The 16715-nt window shown below is 47.9% G+C and overlaps 2 protein-coding genes across 7 annotated transcripts in view; both read right to left on the bottom strand.

Moving 5' to 3' along the window:
* Nucleotides 1–16715, bottom strand: part of LOC118511924 (rho GTPase-activating protein 7) — a 30304-nt gene that overhangs the window by 2973 nt on the left and 10616 nt on the right. For all 6 annotated transcript variants that reach the window (XR_004906197.1, XM_036055575.1, XM_036055574.1 and 3 more), the window contains exons 3-12: nt 15403–15513; nt 14271–15227; nt 14140–14185; nt 5749–5820; nt 5521–5672; nt 3289–5446; nt 1000–1195; nt 622–912; nt 290–556; nt 26–205 (exon numbers count right to left, since the gene is read on the bottom strand). Coding sequence is in view for 5 of the 6 variants with exons in the window: in XM_036055575.1 (XP_035911468.1) it covers nt 26–205; nt 290–556; nt 622–912; nt 1000–1195; nt 3289–5446; nt 5521–5672; nt 5749–5820; nt 14140–14185; nt 14271–15227; nt 15403–15513 (4430 nt within the window). In the remaining variant the exon portion in view is untranslated. The remainder of the gene's footprint in view (nt 1–25; nt 206–289; nt 557–621; nt 913–999; nt 1196–3288; nt 5447–5520; nt 5673–5748; nt 5821–14139; nt 14186–14270; nt 15228–15402; nt 15514–16715) is intronic.
* On the bottom strand, nt 6983–12017 carry LOC118511927. Its single transcript, XM_036055595.1, has 2 exons — nt 7253–12017; nt 6983–7191 (listed from the first exon to the last, which is right to left on the bottom strand). The coding sequence occupies exons 1-2, from the start codon at nt 9063–9065 to the stop codon at nt 7115–7117; spliced, it is 1890 nt and encodes a 629-aa protein (XP_035911488.1). The 5' UTR covers nt 9066–12017; the 3' UTR covers nt 6983–7114.

Below are 16715 nucleotides of genomic sequence, written 5' to 3'. Positions count from 1 at the left end.
CTTTGCTCCATGTGGGAGGACTTACTTCATATCGACGCGCGAAAGGTGCATTAGCTTGCACTTTCCACTGCCACACGGCTCGATCAGATAGCGCGACGCCAGCACAACGCCATTCACTCCGCCAAGCAGCGAAGTGGCACTTTCGTGTGATATTGACACCTCCACTATCACGCAGGCACCGCGGGGAAGATCGTTTTTCCATTGTCTACGGGGCGGGGAGAGATTAATAGACAAATAGCACAGTGTGGAGCTCCTTACAGCACCGACTTCCGCCACTGCCGCCACTTACCTCACGACACAATACTCGGTGACTGGTTGACCGCACGCGTATTGGAAGACATCGGTGTCCTGGTCGAGCTGTTCGATTGTGCGCCACTTCAGCAGATACGCGTCCCAAAGGGGCCGCTCGTTGACGATATGCTGTATCACCTCCATCGGCGGTGCCTCGACTTCCGTGACACACTTCCACAGACGCAGCGGATGGCCATCGCCCACCTTTTTGAAGAACGCCGTTACCGCTGGATCGGTCGAGCTCAGTGACACCCAGCCACGGGGTCTTTAAAAAAGGAATAAAGCTATTACTTCACATCCACAGAATCCACGGGACATCGGAATCGTTACCGTTCGCGCCCCTCACGAAGACACTCGTTGATCGACTCGGACAGATAGCCGCGCCAGTTCTGGACGTGCATTTCCGTACCGAGCGACGCCAGTGGCACCGGTTTCGATTCGTCCATGTAGTTGAAGTTGCAGCGTCGCATCTGATCGCTACTGATCGTCCACAGGCTCTGGAAACGGTCGATCATGTACGCCAAACATTCGTGTGATGCCTTTGCCTCGGACAGCTCCTTCTCGTCGGGCGTCCCCGATCCGGCACCGGTTTTCTTCCTTCTGGGCGATGCTGCCGTGTATCTGGGGGATGGCACAGGCGCAGGCACATTACAGGAGGAAAGAAGCTAAACGAACTATTTAACCCTGGCGAACCCAGGGCGCACATACCTATTCCCGGACAGCAGATAGAAGAGTGAAGGCGCAAAGCAGACGGCCAGATTGTTGGCGGTCATTTGATTTAGGCTCGAGTTTTGCACCACCTTTTCGAGGAATGTTAACAGCAGATGCAGCACTTCGCGATGTTCGTCTGGGAGAAGCAGAATGGCCGACTGCACGGCTTCCGCACGCACCTCGTCCGGGAGATCTGTAATGTAAGGTTAGGTAACGGATGATTACCAGAGGTTAACTTAGGACGGCTTAAAGTCTGGAGCTGTTGCCAATTACTACATTCAAGATATATTGATTATTGGGTAATCTACACAAGGATCACCAAAAATGTTAGGAAGGTTTACCGGCAGTAAGTTCGGGACCTTGGCTTTTGAGCTTGGCTTTCACCTCTTGCTGGGCTTTGACGATCAATTTTCTGCTGCTGACTTTAGTAAAAAATCTTTGGGATGCTGATAAGACCAGTTGGAACTGTCTGTCACAAGTGCCTTCTACCGTTTGTTTAGTATGTCTGACTGATTGAACATATTTGCGCCTGGGGGTATGCAAACAGATGCACGGAGAAACGATTATAATTGTAAACTACTATACATCGCTACAACCACACATCGTGTGCTTGGCTGTACCTCCCCGAAAAAGACCAATAAAGGCAAGAAAGGTTAAAGAGCTGTAACGGACCTTGAAGAACGAATCATTTCCATCTTCCTAGACAACTCAGCTTCAGAATCGGTTTGGAGTCCTTGGCGGGTAGCGACATTCCGACACTCTGCAGTGTTCTCCAGTTGGTCTAGCTTTCCGTTGCCTTCCTTTCTTACTCTCCCTAGACTTCCCCCCTTTCCTTCCCATCTGGTACAAGATCAGTTGGCATTGCCCGACAATCCGCACCATTCCCTTCCAGCCCTGGGACGTAGCTAGTTCGGCGTGACCAACAGCTCGGACCAATCCCTCCCCCCGATAGTTGACCAGTTCGGCATAGTCCAACGGTCTCTGTTGTCCTCTTCTCGATATTAACCCACTACCACCACCTCGGGTTTTATCATCTTCCCTTTCCTGTCCCAACCGAATTCCCGGAGTAGGCCGTACCCCTACACCGTTCATTCTGGATAACAGCAACATGGCTAGATTCGTTACGCCGAATTTGCAATAGGAGTTTCCATCTAGATAAAGGCTATTTAGACCAGGTATTTCTAAACTCGGCCTGCGATGCTCAGTAGTAATGCGAATTGAAGGGATGTTAGGACTTCTTCTGCTTCTTTCTTGCCCTAACGACCTCTTAATGTCATGCCTGCCGCCTAGTTGGATAGTCATCACTATGGGGGAACGGTCCGGATGGGATTTAAACCTCGGACGTTAAGCCTATTTTCCCATTAAAAATATATTTGTTTACACGTGTTACTTAAAAAAAAAGCCAAAACCGACAAAAGTTTGAAGCAATTCTTGTAAAATCACGTTAAGCCTTTGATAAAGTTTTGATAAATCATAACTATAAAGCCTTAGGGGGTTTGCTTATCAGCTTCTGCTGCATTTGAAGGGTGATACAACGTTGGTGGCTGGTCGTCATATATGTCTCTTGTAAGACTTTTACGAAACTGTACGAAATAATCTTCAAATCTAGTTCTTCGATTAATTTCGCCATATCTGTTTGTCTAAGGAAACTTCTCCACTCTAAATACCTGTCGCGACGGCCGAAGCTGGGATTGTACAGAACGTTTATAGTCCTCGTACTCACATACGCCTCTGAGACATGGACTCTGTCAAAAACTGACGAAGCCCTCCTAGCCGCGTTCGAGAGGAAGATGCTCAGAAGGATTTTTGGCCCCGTATGTGTGGAAGGACAATGCTGGAAGCCGCTACAATGACGAGCTCTACGAGCTATACAATAGTCTCACCATCGTGCAACGAATTAGACTCGCCAGACTACGGTGGGCTGGTCACGTCATGAGAATGACACCGGACGACCCAGTCCGTAAAGTCCTTTTAGGCCGTCCACACGGACGAGAGGAGGCGTGGTAGGCCCAAATTGAGATGGAGTGATGGCGTTGATGAGTCCGCCAGAACGGCCGGGATAACGAATTGGCAGACGACGGCGCTAAACCGTGACCGGTATCGAGGATTGTTGCAGCAGGCCAAGACCGCAATGCGGTTCTAGCGCCTGATAAGTAAGTAAGTAAGTTTGTCTAACCAAAACACGATGGCCTAGTTGAACGTATCGCTAGGGCACAGGATTATCGAATCGAAAGTAGGGTAAGGTAAGCCTATTTCTATAACCTCCACGTCAGCGTCCATACTTACACTGGAAGATAGCGATAAACGTCTCGGACAGCTTGGCGGTAAGCAGCGGGTCAGGCAGCTCGCGAAAGTATTGTTTCACCAGATCCGCCACATCGTACGCGTGGTACTCGTCGAACATTTCGCTGCGCCATCCAACGTCATTGCTTGCCTCAATCACCGACTTCAGCTTGGCGATGCGCGACTTCACGCCCGGCTTCCGGAACAAACCGACCTGATCGAGGGCATTCTTTTCCAGCCATCCGAACGCTAGCCGAATCGTGTACGGCACCGTACTGCCGTACTTTTGCAGATTCAGCACCAGCGGCATCCCAAACACCTTGCGATCTTTGTAGTCGGGTGTCTTGATGCGCTTGATGAACTTTGGCAAATCCCAGTTCCAGCCGGACCGATGCGTCGGACAGTAGCGCTCCATGTAGCCGGTCAGGTTAGCGAGTCCAAGCTTGCGCACTACCAGCAGCTGACCGCAGGACATCTCCGACATGCGCACCCCACTTCCGGACGCATCTGACCCGCGGTCCCCGGTTGCGGCTCCGCTGGAATGTTGGCTACCTTCCACCAAGGCGACCGCCGTGTGTTTTTGAGCTTTCCCCGTTACGCTAGCTGCGTTACCCGTGCTGGAGTTGGTAGAGGTGATTGTCATAGCGTTGGTGTGCGTGGAGCTAGTGACCAGTTGCGCTATGGTGGTTCCTCGCTGTAACAGCGCTGGTTTTCGATCTTCTTTGGCAACCAGCTGGTCGGATTGCTGCAAGTCTATCGGAGACACCTTCGGCTGCTGGAAGCTATGCCAACGGGCGACCGGCGATCGTTTGCTACTGGAACGCCCACCGCCCTCACCACTTTCGTCCGTTGCTTTCGTGCTGTGGCGCACGGAACGATTGCTGAACGCGTCCCGATACCGCTTGGAAGCTTTGCCAAGGTTTAACGAACCTCCGCGGTGCAGTTTCGACGGGGAAGCATTTACATCCGGTGCCGTCAACGTGTTACCACCCCCACCATTACCTCTACCCTTACTGTCCGCCGTCGTAGTAGACACGCCATCGTTCGCCCCAGACAGATCACAATCGAGCAGCTCTACCTTGATCTTCGAACGCCGCTGCTTGGCGTGACACTCGGAGTCCGAGAGTGCTCCACCGCCGGACTGATCATCCGCTACGGTGCTGGTAATGACTTTGCTTCTCAGCGCTTTCTTCGCCCGAGGATATTTGCGCGAGGTCAGCTTCTCCGACCGACCGGCGCTGACGTTGGTGGAGGTAAAATCGGTCCCCGGACCACCACCGCCACCACTGTCCTCGCTGCATATCGACGATGAATCGTCCCCGGATCGTGACTCTTGCTGAAGTTGAACCTGCTGCCGAAACGGCAACGTACCGCCGGGAGACGATCGGTCTGGGAACCGTTTGCCATCGGTTCCACCGTGCAACGGCGACCAGGCAGTGGCGGGTGTGCTTACGTTTGGCGACAACAGCAGATTCCGCCGTCCCAACAGATCGTTTGCGAACAGATCCTTCTTGCGATTGCCCGCCGCATCGAGCGCATCGTCGAATGCGAGCAATTCGGCCGAAGGTCGGGGTGAGGTAGGATTGGAGTACGACATTATGTCAAACCCGGACCCACCGTACCCATCGATACCGTCGCCGGACGGGCGATGATGTGGGGAAAGGTGGGCGCTCGAGTGTGCCGCTGGCGGTGCCAGAATGATCAGTCCGTCGCGGTTCTGCTTCTTCCGCCGCCTTGATTTGATCGACTCGACGCGTCGCAGTATTGCCTTGGCACCATCCTTCAGCCGCTCGCTACCGGTACGCCGAAGATGCACCCCTCCACTTCCTCCAACCGTTCCGCAATCATCCTGCGAGTCGGTGTCGGACGGTACACCGATCGTTATTTTCCCACCCGACTCGAGCCACAGCTTTTCGTGATCTTCCGCACGCAGCAAAGTGTTGTTGTTGTGGCGCCGCTGCTGGTGCGATCCGTGACCGGCCGGATCGCCACCGGTCCCTTTGGATTGTGCATCCTTCTGTGCGTTTCGCTGCTGTTGCTTATTGTTGATCACGCTGACCAACCCGATCGCATCATCCACGCGGGACCAGCGGCGACTGTTGTGTTGGAATGTCCACGCTTCGCTTAGCGCACAGCTGTCATCGTCCGAGTCGTCGCGGTGCTGCGGTGGTTGAGAGGAACATTGAGTAAGCTCGATTGGCTGCCGCCATCGACCGATGCTGCTGTTGAACTTACCGAAGGTTTTGGTGTATGCTGATGAGCATCGAGATGCATGTTTGCGCACCGGTTGAGTGTGTGGAGACGACGAAACAGGGACTGTAGTGGATCTGGCTCAAGGAACGGATGATCCTTTGCTACATCTTCCACGATGATGGGAAACTGGTGATCTGGAGAAAACCATAAACCATACAATCGGTCAAAACCACCGACACCGACATGATGAAGTAGTGCATGAGTGCTTACCTTCGTACATTTGGGCGTACTGTGGGAACCCGGCGGCACGCAACCATCGACAAGCTTCAATTGCTTCGATTTCTGTAAAAAATAGGAAAGAAAATATACAAAAAAATGCTTCAGTACAATGTGAAATATTTTACGGGAAACGAATCCCAATTTTCGAGTGTAAGGTTCAGCAGATTATCTGGTTAGCTGAGCTAGCACCGTCTCATAAATTTATGTCCCCTTCAAAGGCATCAAAGACAAAGTGATTGAGCGAGTACATGAGTGAGATAGCACCGACTAAATTGAGTTTTTGTTTTGTAAAAAGTTAGTTAATTAATTACTCGTAGATAAAAGGATTGGAAAGACTTTATTTCTTGTTATAGCCAATTATAATTTAGCGAATATCAGTAACATTTTCAAACTTTAAGACGTTACATTCATAATACTGTTTATTTATATAGCTTCTTTTTTGCAATGGAAACTTATATCATTTTACAAGCAGCTCTCGAACTAAAAAATGTTTAAGTAATGCACAGAGATTAACAGCCTGATCATGAACGTCGAACGGCAAAAAAGCTTCCTCAAAAAGCTCAATCAATATCATAGAAGTGTTCGAGCTGCTGTTCGAGTAATAACCGGAGCTTTCAATCGACGAATCCTTAAAATGAAATATGCTGAAATCATTTTCGTTTACAGCGTTTACTCGCTGAAAACGTTCTTACTTTAATTTGACGATAGTTTTTCATTTCCTGTATTTTATTTGTACTTTATAGCTCTCTGTAAACCAAATGGTCATGCAGTATTGTTTATATTTTGGGTCCGGTTTGACAGCTCAGAAGCCAGTTTGATAACCAAAAAAGTTCTAAATATCGATGTGACATTCGTCGATTCGAATATGTTGGATGATACCAAATTTTCTGCCGTTCGATTCGACGTCTCCATTCGATTCGACTGCTGTTCGACGTTAATGATCAGGCTGTAAGCAAGACCATTTAGATGCAAATTGGGACATAATTTGGATGCTCAAAGGTTGCTATATTATAATTTCATTATATTATTGTACAATTAAACAATTGGAACTTTGAAACAAAACAAGAATCTTCCCCTAGTTCTAATCCAAACACGCTTACGCTAATCCGTTTATTGTAACATCTATGCACTCGTCCTATATTCCCATCGGTTCACTGGTCTTCGACTGCTCGCAAGCCGTTATCTTTGACGGGCCTTTGTGCTACGTTCCGTTAATCCTGTCCGGTACCAAATTTCTTCCAGAACTCTCTGTCCAGCTCTACCAACTCAGCTGCAGTCTTCGGCGTCTGCTTGTCTTCCTGCGCGGCCTCCTGAGCCTCCCGCTGCCCTGCACCCCCGGCGTTAGCATTGTCCGCCGTTACAGGTGCCCGTTGGATCCGGTGCCTTCCGGGATTGTCGTCATCCCCGTGGTCGGTGGAGGTCTTGGCACTGAAACTATGCGCCCGTTTGAAGAATGTCGTGGCAAAAAATGTTTTTGTGCTAATTTTTTTCCTACCATCAAGCTGCGGTGTCAGTGGAACTCGAGCCAGCGCCGGAAGGCCTTCCTGCGACGGTGGCACCGGGGCCGTTGCCGTTGCTTCGCTTGCCTTGCCCGAGGGCTCCACACTGGTGCTGCGTCGAAAGGCGGCCAGCTTCCTAGAGTTGATCGGTGTACCCGGGATGGAAATGGTGCCCGTGCCTGCTGGGGAAGTGGTGGACGGTTGGTTATCATCACCGGCGAGTCTGTTATCTTGATCCCGGTCATATGATGCATCAGTTGTCGCCTTTGCTGTTACATCAGCTTCTTGTACTTTCGGCTTTGCCGGAGGGACCGCTGGCACATCCACCTCCTGGTATGCCTCCGAGAAATCTCGGCGCAGAGTACCCTTGCGGGAAGAGTCTTCAAAAAACGAACGAACCGCCGGGCTTTTCACATCCGACTGGGTAAACGATTGAGCTGCCTCGGAGAAGGACCGACTGTACGTTTGCTTCTCGCTCGACGTGTTGAGGTAACTGTCCACGCAGAAATCCGACGCGGTGGACTGGGCTTGCTCCTTGGTCGGAACAGTTACCAACCGTTTGTTCTGTCGCAGACGGTCCAGCTCTTCGTTGAAAGCTTCCAATTCGTCCACCAGGAATGATGATTGCTCAGCAGCAGGAGGTTGCTGTGGCGTCGGCGCTGGGATGACCGGCTCTGTGTCGACGTTCTTTTTCAATTTGTACAACTGCCTGGAGCTAATCGGTGTTCCCGGTACTGTCGGTTTGTAGGTGGGTGACGCCACTGGGACTGGGTCTAGCTCGTTGTACACCTCGGAAAATTCTCGTCTGTACGTTTGACGCGATGCAGAGTCGTTGAAGTACTGCAGTACCGTCGGATCGCGTACGTCTCGTGGTCCAGCGGGCAACGTTTGTACTGCCTGCGAGAACGATCGCTGATACGTTTTCGCCTGTTCCGACTCCTCAAAGAACTTTTGGGTGCTTTTCTCTTCCAACCCACCTGTCGGCAACTCCGGCACCGTCTTCGTCTGGTAGGCATTGAGCTTTTCTTCGAGCCGTTTCTTGGATTCCTTCAGCTGTTCCAATTCCTGCAAGAACTCACTGCCAACCTCTTCCGACGACTGCTCATCATCCGAGGAGTCGCTGATGAGTTTCGTGCGCCGTGCATTGGTTGTTTTGGAGCTGGCCTTGTTTGTCTTTTTCTTTTTCGGTTTCTTATCCACGGGAATGACGGGATCCGTTTCGATCAGTTCGCCATACGCTTCCGAAAAGTCGCGTCGATAACTCCGTTGAGTAGCAGACTCTTCGAAATACTTCTTCACCACCGGATTTTTCTCGATCACTGGTGCCTCCCCAACAGTGCCCACCGCTTCGGAAAATGTTCGATGATAGGCTTTCCGTTCTTCCGACGCGGCGAAAAAGTCCTCAGCTGTTTCGTGCATTTTGCGTGCTTGGGACTTCTCCTGTCCCGGTTGCTGGACGGAGGGTTTTGAGTTTTCCTTGTCTACCGACAGCTGTTGCATATCTTTCAGGAACTTGTCCAGTACGATGCTGCTGACGATGAGCTCCGGATTCGCTACCGAATTGCGTTCCTCCTCACCACTTGGCTCATCATCATTCCCAATGTACTGCCCTGACGAGAGTCTTCGTAGGTACCGGGAACATACTGGCGTTCCTGGCACGGATAGGTTAATGCGTGGTTCTTTGGTGACCTTCGCGTCCTTTTGTTTTTTCTCGTAATGACGCCGAACGCCGCTGAGGAAATCGAGCTTCGATTTACGAGCTTTCGCCGCAATCGGATATTTTTTCGATCCGTAGATGACTTCCTCCATCGTGCAGCAACACAGTTGGTGCCTATTTACTGTGGAAACACCTTTCCGTACGGCAATCAGCTAACGCACTACTGCCAGAAAAGCACGTCCAGATGGGTTTGCGGTAGGTCACGAGACCTCGCGATATCGTACACTTTTCGTCGGTTACGTTGCGTAGTGTCTCGGCAACTGATCGAGCAAAACGCAAACTGAGCACTTGAGCCAGAGCTAACCAGCTGACTGCGCACACGTCCACGGGTTCTCTGCGGGATAGAATTAAACAGTCACGAACGACGGACGTCTGGGCCGAAACTGTTTTTCAATAAAAATACACCAAAACATCTAGCAACGTGACTAGGTGCTTGTGTTCTCCGCGCAACAAATTGATAAGACAGACAGACCCAAAGTCGTCAATATCCAGCAAGTATCCGTGGGCGATCAACAATATCTTGGTGTTAAGCATCGGACATGAGTTGATAGGTTTGTTGAAGATAGCAAATAAATTGTTGAGATAGAAATTAAATATCACAGTCCAAATCCAACTGATTTTTCCTGCGAATGGAAAGCACGGCCTTGTTAACGATTATACCCAGCAAGACGCAACGCTTTGCTAAAGTTTGTTTTACAAAAATATATACACACGTTGAACGGCGACGAACATAAAACTTCATCTCGAATCATACGTTAGAGAAGCATTACTTGAAATTAGCGGCACTCGGTTCGAAATTCGCCCAACAGCATTTCTATGGGTCCTTAGCCATTATAGCCAATAATCTTCAGTTGATCCAGAACAATTGGATAATACAAGTTGAGAGTGTCTCTTCGATCTTCGATGCACCTACCGACCTAAATATGCTTTGCCACCAGTGCCACCCAGCTGCTCAATTCGAGCGATTGTCCAACGGACGACAGCATATAGGAGTGTTGCAAATGCAACAGGCAACAGTCCGCGAGAATAAATGCACTAGACGCCTTTTCTACATCCGTGAATAAGTGTATTCTTTTTGTAATTTTGAGTTACACTTTTAGCAGATAAAAAACTAAACGTCTTCCTTCTCTCGCTTTATGGTTGTTACTGCCGTGTGTAACGCGGTCATTCGCCCTTTCCCTTCGCTCTCTTTCTCCGGCTCTCTCTGGCTAGGTTTTTTTTTTTCTTCGGCTGCGCTCGTGGCTCATCCTTAAGTGGCTGCGTACTTCCGCGGTCGGCTGTCATCGCACTTGACGTTGACGTTGTATTTTGTCAACAAGGAGTTTAGGAGATTTTTCACCATCTTGGTTTTACAACTAAAAACCATAAAAGGATTCACTGTTTGGTGAAGTCCTATCAAAACCCAAGTAGATTAAACAATTAAATCTACATTAAGCCTTAACAATATTATGAGTTCTTCTACCGTACATATTTCCGTACCTACAGATGTTTCAGATTTAATGTTTATGATTCAAGCTGGTCAACATTTGAGTTTCAAGTTGTTGCCAATCATTGATAACAGTAACGAAAAGAGTGACATTATGCTACAAAAGCAAATACAAGCGTCCGTTAACATGAACAGCACCACCTTGAGTAAAATCATTTCAAATCGAATGTTTTGCACAATACCGCCATCGTCCACGAACTTGGCCATATTAAATGAACTTATCTAGCAAATCTATCCGTTATCGGTACCAAGCCCGATAACAGCGACCATTCGATCACGAGATCGTCCAGCTTGAATGCGGCTTGCAGGAAGGAAGGTTCAGGCAATGACGTTCGTTTATCGAATGGAAAAGCAACTTTCAAAGTCAGTTACCGTTCCGAGAGCATTATCGCTGCTGAAAGGACAGTAGCGGTTTTTTTTTTTCTCTCTGTTATTTTTATGCATTTTTTGCATTTGCTTTGTACAGGTATTACAGTAATCCAGTCCCTTGTAGCTCTTCTGTATGAGGTGTGCCTTACTCAATGGTAAGCCTGCCCCCCGCACGTCTGCTCGATACCGATCGTCAATATTTAAAACCATCGTTCTCCTATCCTCTTCCCCCCCTGAGGCCGCCACTCTTCAACCATGTCATGCAGCTAAGGCTTTACAGCAGCATCCACTAGACGACCCTGCCTGCAGCACAACGTTCATCCAAATGGCCCCATTTTTGCCACCATCAGCGTTGCCCGTTATGAGCACGGAATGTGTTTGTGGGTGTTTTTTTTTGCCCCCTTTTTTGTAATTTTGCATACCTATTCATCAATCAATTTATCAATATACAAGGACGAAGGACAATTTAAAAATAGACACTGCCACAGAGGGAGGAAAAAAGTCCGTTCATCCAACGTTCAAGCGCTCATCACCCTTTTCTGTGCACTCGACTAAGCTCCATGAAGCTATGTGTACGTGTGGCTGTGGTTGTATGTGTGTGTGGTGTTTGTGTGCATGCTTGTTGTATTCTGGTTCCTTATCTTTCTCTCCCTCTCTCTCTCTAGGACAGTATCGCGCTATAGGTTCTCTTTCCCACTAATTAACTGATATTCAATTCCACTCGCTACTTTATCTTGTCGTTTATGTTCCCATCCGTGGTGAGGAACCGAAGCGGATGAAAGCATCCCAACGAAAGCTCTCCCGCACGGGTATCAGTCAGAGCACATACACACACACACACCAGCAACGAGGGTATCCATCGTTCGGCATCCGGTACACTGCTGTTGCTGCCTCTCTCTCTCTCTCTCAATGAAGAGCAACAGATGATTTTTTCTCTTTTTTCTATCTGCTGGCAATGACAGCCTGCAGGCCCGTACTCTATTATCCTGACACAGGCCCCACACCACGGTCCACCCCCACACGGTGCTTTCGGTGTCCTTTTCCGCTTGCGAACCACCGTTCGTTCCCATCATAGGGATGCGTTGTGCTCCCACGCGCTGTGGTAAAAGGCTCCGACAGCGACCGACAGAAGCTCTGTTCTGTTGCCCCTATTTGAACAACATTCTCGGGATACGTGTGTCCGCTCCGTAGGTGGCACTTTACCTGCAATTTTCCTTTCCCGCATCTTTTTCCACAGCGATTCCGCCTTCCGAATGTGCCAGTTCTCGATCTTGGCGGAAAAGCTGCGAAAAAACTTGTACTCCCGAATGCTGGACATCCTGCGGTGCATTGTTTGGTCCTGTAGCTTCAAGATTCTTTCTTCTTCGCGCGCCGTTGCTCCGTGCGTTGAGCGAACTGCAGAACCCGGACCTTCCCCCGTGATCCGCACAGTGTATGATCCGCGTACGTGCTTCGGGAGCTACTTGGTTTGTCGAAACGGGTCTGCCGAAAAGCAGCACTTTCACTTAAGCAAATCAACCGAAAGAAACTTGCAAGCGTCAAAGGAACGACAGACGGGTGTTAGCGAAAACAAAAACGATGCACTACCGTTTCGGTGGTCGTGTTTGCACTCATTCGAATGAGACAGTACGCGGATGTCACTCAAAGACAGCAAGGCTAGGTGCACGCAACCGATCTAATCTTTCGTCCCGACAAAGTAAAACACTATCGCAACGAAACAGTTTCCCCATTTGCTGCTGGGCATGGTTTTGAAGCACCACAAATCAAACACTAAACAAGCAAGCAAGCAAACACTACTGCAAGCTAAGGCAATCGAAGCAAGAAACAACAATTAAATTCCGGCCACTACAACACCAACCACCAGCAAGACTGACCGACTAACAATGAGCGTCGAGCAAGGATAGCTCACATGCCCGCAGCTGAAACAGCACCAAGGATGCAAGGGAAGTTGTGTGAGTACGCTGGCATCTATTGCCTTCAAGCGGGGGGTTTCCCCGATCTGGGACGAGGAGGGCTTTCCACGGGTTGGGAAAATTCAAGAGAATCTTCCATGATGCTCACATTCTCGCAAGCACAGGATACGGACCGTGCTTGGGGCCGCTTCTCTCGGACTCTCACCGTGTCTCAGGCTTTGTTCATCCGTTCGGAAACACCATAACGGCCGTGGAGCCGTTTTGTTCTGATTGTATATGCGAACCACGCTATGTACGATCATCATTATGTGCGTATAACAGCCCCCCCTACATACGCTTGTACATAAAACACACTCGCCACAAATTCAGGCCATCCGACCAAACGCAGCCGCTACGCAAACGACGACGAGCCACGCACATTTTTTAACGCTACCCAACCTTTAACCTCCCGCCCAAAACAAAAACAAAAAAAGGTCATTAAAATGTGATACCCTGTGTGTGCGAGAGCCTGGTTTGTTTGCTTCTCAGCGCAAAAGTTTAAAGCACACACATTACGCAGAATATGCTGGTCGGTCGGAATTGGAAGCACGCTGATACGCATCCAAACCGCGGCTCAGTCAAACGTAAATAGTAGTATAGTAACGAAGGCAAGAGGCGCTTAATATAATATAACTTTAAATTCTAAAACCAAACCACTCCAGGAATGAGCATCAGAGGCACTCATAGGATTAGGAGTTATGTTTTCAATAATGCTACGAACAGGAAATGTACTCCTGCTGTAGCAGCGATTCAGAGTCCCGTGAGTCTATCAAAACGAAACTGAGCTGCATTACGAAGCGGCTTGCTACCAATCATGCTGAGCCACAATTAATTTCCGGAAACTTTTTGCAGAATCGATTGGTGGTTTGCGTTTGGCTGCACAAGTGAAGAATGGTTATGCTATTTACCCCAATGTGGGTTGGATTTTTTTTCTAAAGCAATATGTTTGATCAAACCCAGTTTGAGTTTCCATTAAAGTAGTAGAAATCTCACAACACGTCCGGCAGAAAATAACGCTCAGCGTCGTCGCCTGAATAGGTGGTGCTCCATGTCGAATTGTAAGCGACAAGAACCCTTGCAATGTTACGTGAGAAGTATTGTAATCGCATCGATAGGTTATCAGCACAGATTGTTCAACATTCGCGCAGCAAAAAAGCGAATACGGTTGAGCATTCGAGATTCCTGAGTTTGTTTCCAAACCTTTTTGGCTGTTTCTTTGCTGCGTAGCGTGTTGCCTGTTGGTGTTGATTTTCATGCTTTATGGGTTGTCAACTTTTTAATAGATACTTTAGAAATTTGTAGGGCTTAAGAAAAAAAAATTACAAGCGTAAAATAAAGCAGCTTATCTGCTCCACTTACCCGCCAAATGTCGATCGCTTTGTGACCTCGAGTAACGAAGATTTGCCTGCAAATAAAAAAAAAACACACACACACACAATCAATCGTGAATGATGAACACGTTAAATATACAGCCAAAAATCGCCTCTTACCCGTGCCACCGTGAGAACGTTCTCTTCATCCTTGAGCAGCACCGGAGCGGAACTCGATTTAGAGCCTAGCTCCTCTGCAATCAGATGGTTGTGGCCGCTGTGCAGTGACGTGCTGCTTGGCGACGGTAAATCGGCCATGTTGGACTTGAGCGGTTGGAATGGTTCCTGATCGAGCGTGAGGAAAAACTGTTTCCGCTTCGCGTCGATCGCACTCTGGTGCGATTTAAACTTAAGATGTAGGGCCATGTTCCGATGGCCTCCAGTGGCCGCCACGGACGGTAGGCTGTTGGTGCTCGTTTTGAGCCCCCGATCGTTTGCCACCATCTGCTGATCGATGTTGTTGTAGTAATATCTGGTAAAGTCTTTACTCGACGGTCCCGCCGTTGCACCGCTAGATAGCACCGCTGATTGTTTCTGCTGGTGGCGTTTACGTACACCACCGCTTACGATGGTTTCGCGCTCGTCCGAGGTCGTATCATCGCCCGCACCTTCCTGGCTATCCTCGCACGAGGGCGCAGCGACGTCCAGCAGGCTCATATCATCCGATAAGCTATCGGACCGTTCCGTGTAGCGTCCGTAACTGCTGTATCCGCTCGAGGACATGGTTTCGCCCGCCGATTGCGAACGGGCACTGGGCTTGGGAAGTGTGGCCGAGGTCGATGCTGACGTGGTCGAGCTCACCATTTCCATTCGATCGTGCGATCGGTAACGATGATCGTACGCATTCCGGGTGCGCTTTGCATTGCTGTCGATCGGCACCGAGGGATTGTTGCGTCCGAAATTCGAGGCAAAAGCACCGGCGACATCGGCGCTACTGCTCTGCTGGGTAACATTTGCGTGCGGTATGGTAGCATACTTTACGTGATGACTAGCGTTCTGCTGTTGCTGGTGATGTGTTTGTAGAGGTGGACCGGCTTCGGTTAACCTTCCATATCCAGTCCCTTCGTCATGATTGGCCTACAATAGAAAACATGGGATGTTTTGTATTAAAACGGAAACGATTACTTTAAGATTCTTCCATGTGTCCGTGTTTTTACTGTAAAGAAGCGGCAAATTAAAGAGAGAAAAAAAAGAGGGAAAAGGCAACCGAGCCGTGCTACGCTACACCGGAAGTGGCCAATCATTTGCTTACCTGTAAGTCATTTTTCCGTTTTTTGTCACTTCCCGTTGTCCCGTTGCCGGCCACAGGGGTGGTTCCATTTTCATTCAGCATAGTTTGTTCAAACATTTCCGATATTTCCGCCTAAAACGAGAGAAGTGCAGAAGAGCGAAACGTAAATAAACACCGAAAACGAACAAGGAAGCACATTCAGTGGCCTATCTAGATGTGGGGTATGAAATGAACTGTTAAATGAAATTATGTTAGACGAATGAGATAATGCCATAATACTGCTAGTTCGGGTAGCAGTAGAAGAAAACAAATATTTTTAACTGTAGGAAATGTTTTACTTTTGCTTAATGTCTCTTTTGCTTAATATATCATTTTAATGCACTAAACTAAACGAATGATAAAGGCAAAAAATGAGTGATTTTTCAGATACATAACTGGCATTTTTAGTTTTCAAGCCGTTTTCATGTTATGGTTCTCCAGAGTTTACATGATTTTTTTTTCAAAAAAGTTAAAAATAATTATTTAACTCCTTTTTACAATTTGTCAATACAGCGCAAACCATAATGAAATACCTAAATTACTTAAATTACTTAAACTTAAATTAAAAAAATACTCCGCATAGTTTTAAGAACTATACACCAAGAAAATATCGTTACAGGTTAAAAAACCGTTGCAGAAGAATTGTTAACGTTGTATATAAGTTTTAATTATTTTGAGATTTTAATAGTTTTTTTTTAGCGTGTGATTTTTTTCCACTACTACAACATCTAAAGGTCTTATGCCATTTATGATTTTCTTCGCTTGATTTTACTCATAGCTGGATAGTCAGTCCTGCGCACGGTCAGAGGCCGTCTGGATGGGATTAATTTCCCAGTTCTCCCATGTTGAGACTAGCGCCGCAATTTCTAATTTACTATTATTAAAATCCTGGGAATTTCAGGACAGACATGTGAAACTTATCTCAAATCGATATAACAAGCGTATTGTTTTAAAAAAAATTAAAATAAAGTTCTCCAAACATGCTGGCTACCAGTGCAGTTCGATTGCTCAGAACAGGGGCCAAATAACACAAAATTTAAGTTAAAAAAATCAGATGAAAATAGTTACAATTTACATACATAAATAGCTTAAACGAGTTTTCAAATTAATCTGATTCTTAGAATCGTAGGTTAAAGCTATTTCGGTTTGGCTTGCCAGCTGACTTGCATTAGCAAATTATATTTAAATTATAGTGCATTTTAACAAAGGTGTAATAAACAAAAATTAACAAAAAACTAAACTTTTCTAGATCTTAGTCGTTCGTAATTCAAGGAGTCGCCACTGACTGTTGCGTG

This window comes from Anopheles stephensi, chromosome 3 (assembly GCF_013141755.1).
Source record: "Anopheles stephensi strain Indian chromosome 3, UCI_ANSTEP_V1.0, whole genome shotgun sequence".
Classification (NCBI taxonomy): Eukaryota; Metazoa; Arthropoda; class Insecta; order Diptera; family Culicidae; genus Anopheles; species Anopheles stephensi.
The sequence above is the reverse complement of the archived record's forward strand: the minus strand, read 5'-3'. Positions and strand labels throughout refer to the sequence as shown.

Coding starts and splice junctions, on each gene's coding strand:
- LOC118511927 (XM_036055595.1), bottom strand. CDS start 9,065: ATGGAGGAAGTCATCTACGGATCGAAAAAATATCCGATTGCGGCGAAA. Junction 7,192..7,252: donor ACTGACACCGCAGCTTGATG/GTAGGAAAAAAA, acceptor ACGGGCGCATAG/TTTCAGTGCCAAGACCTCCA.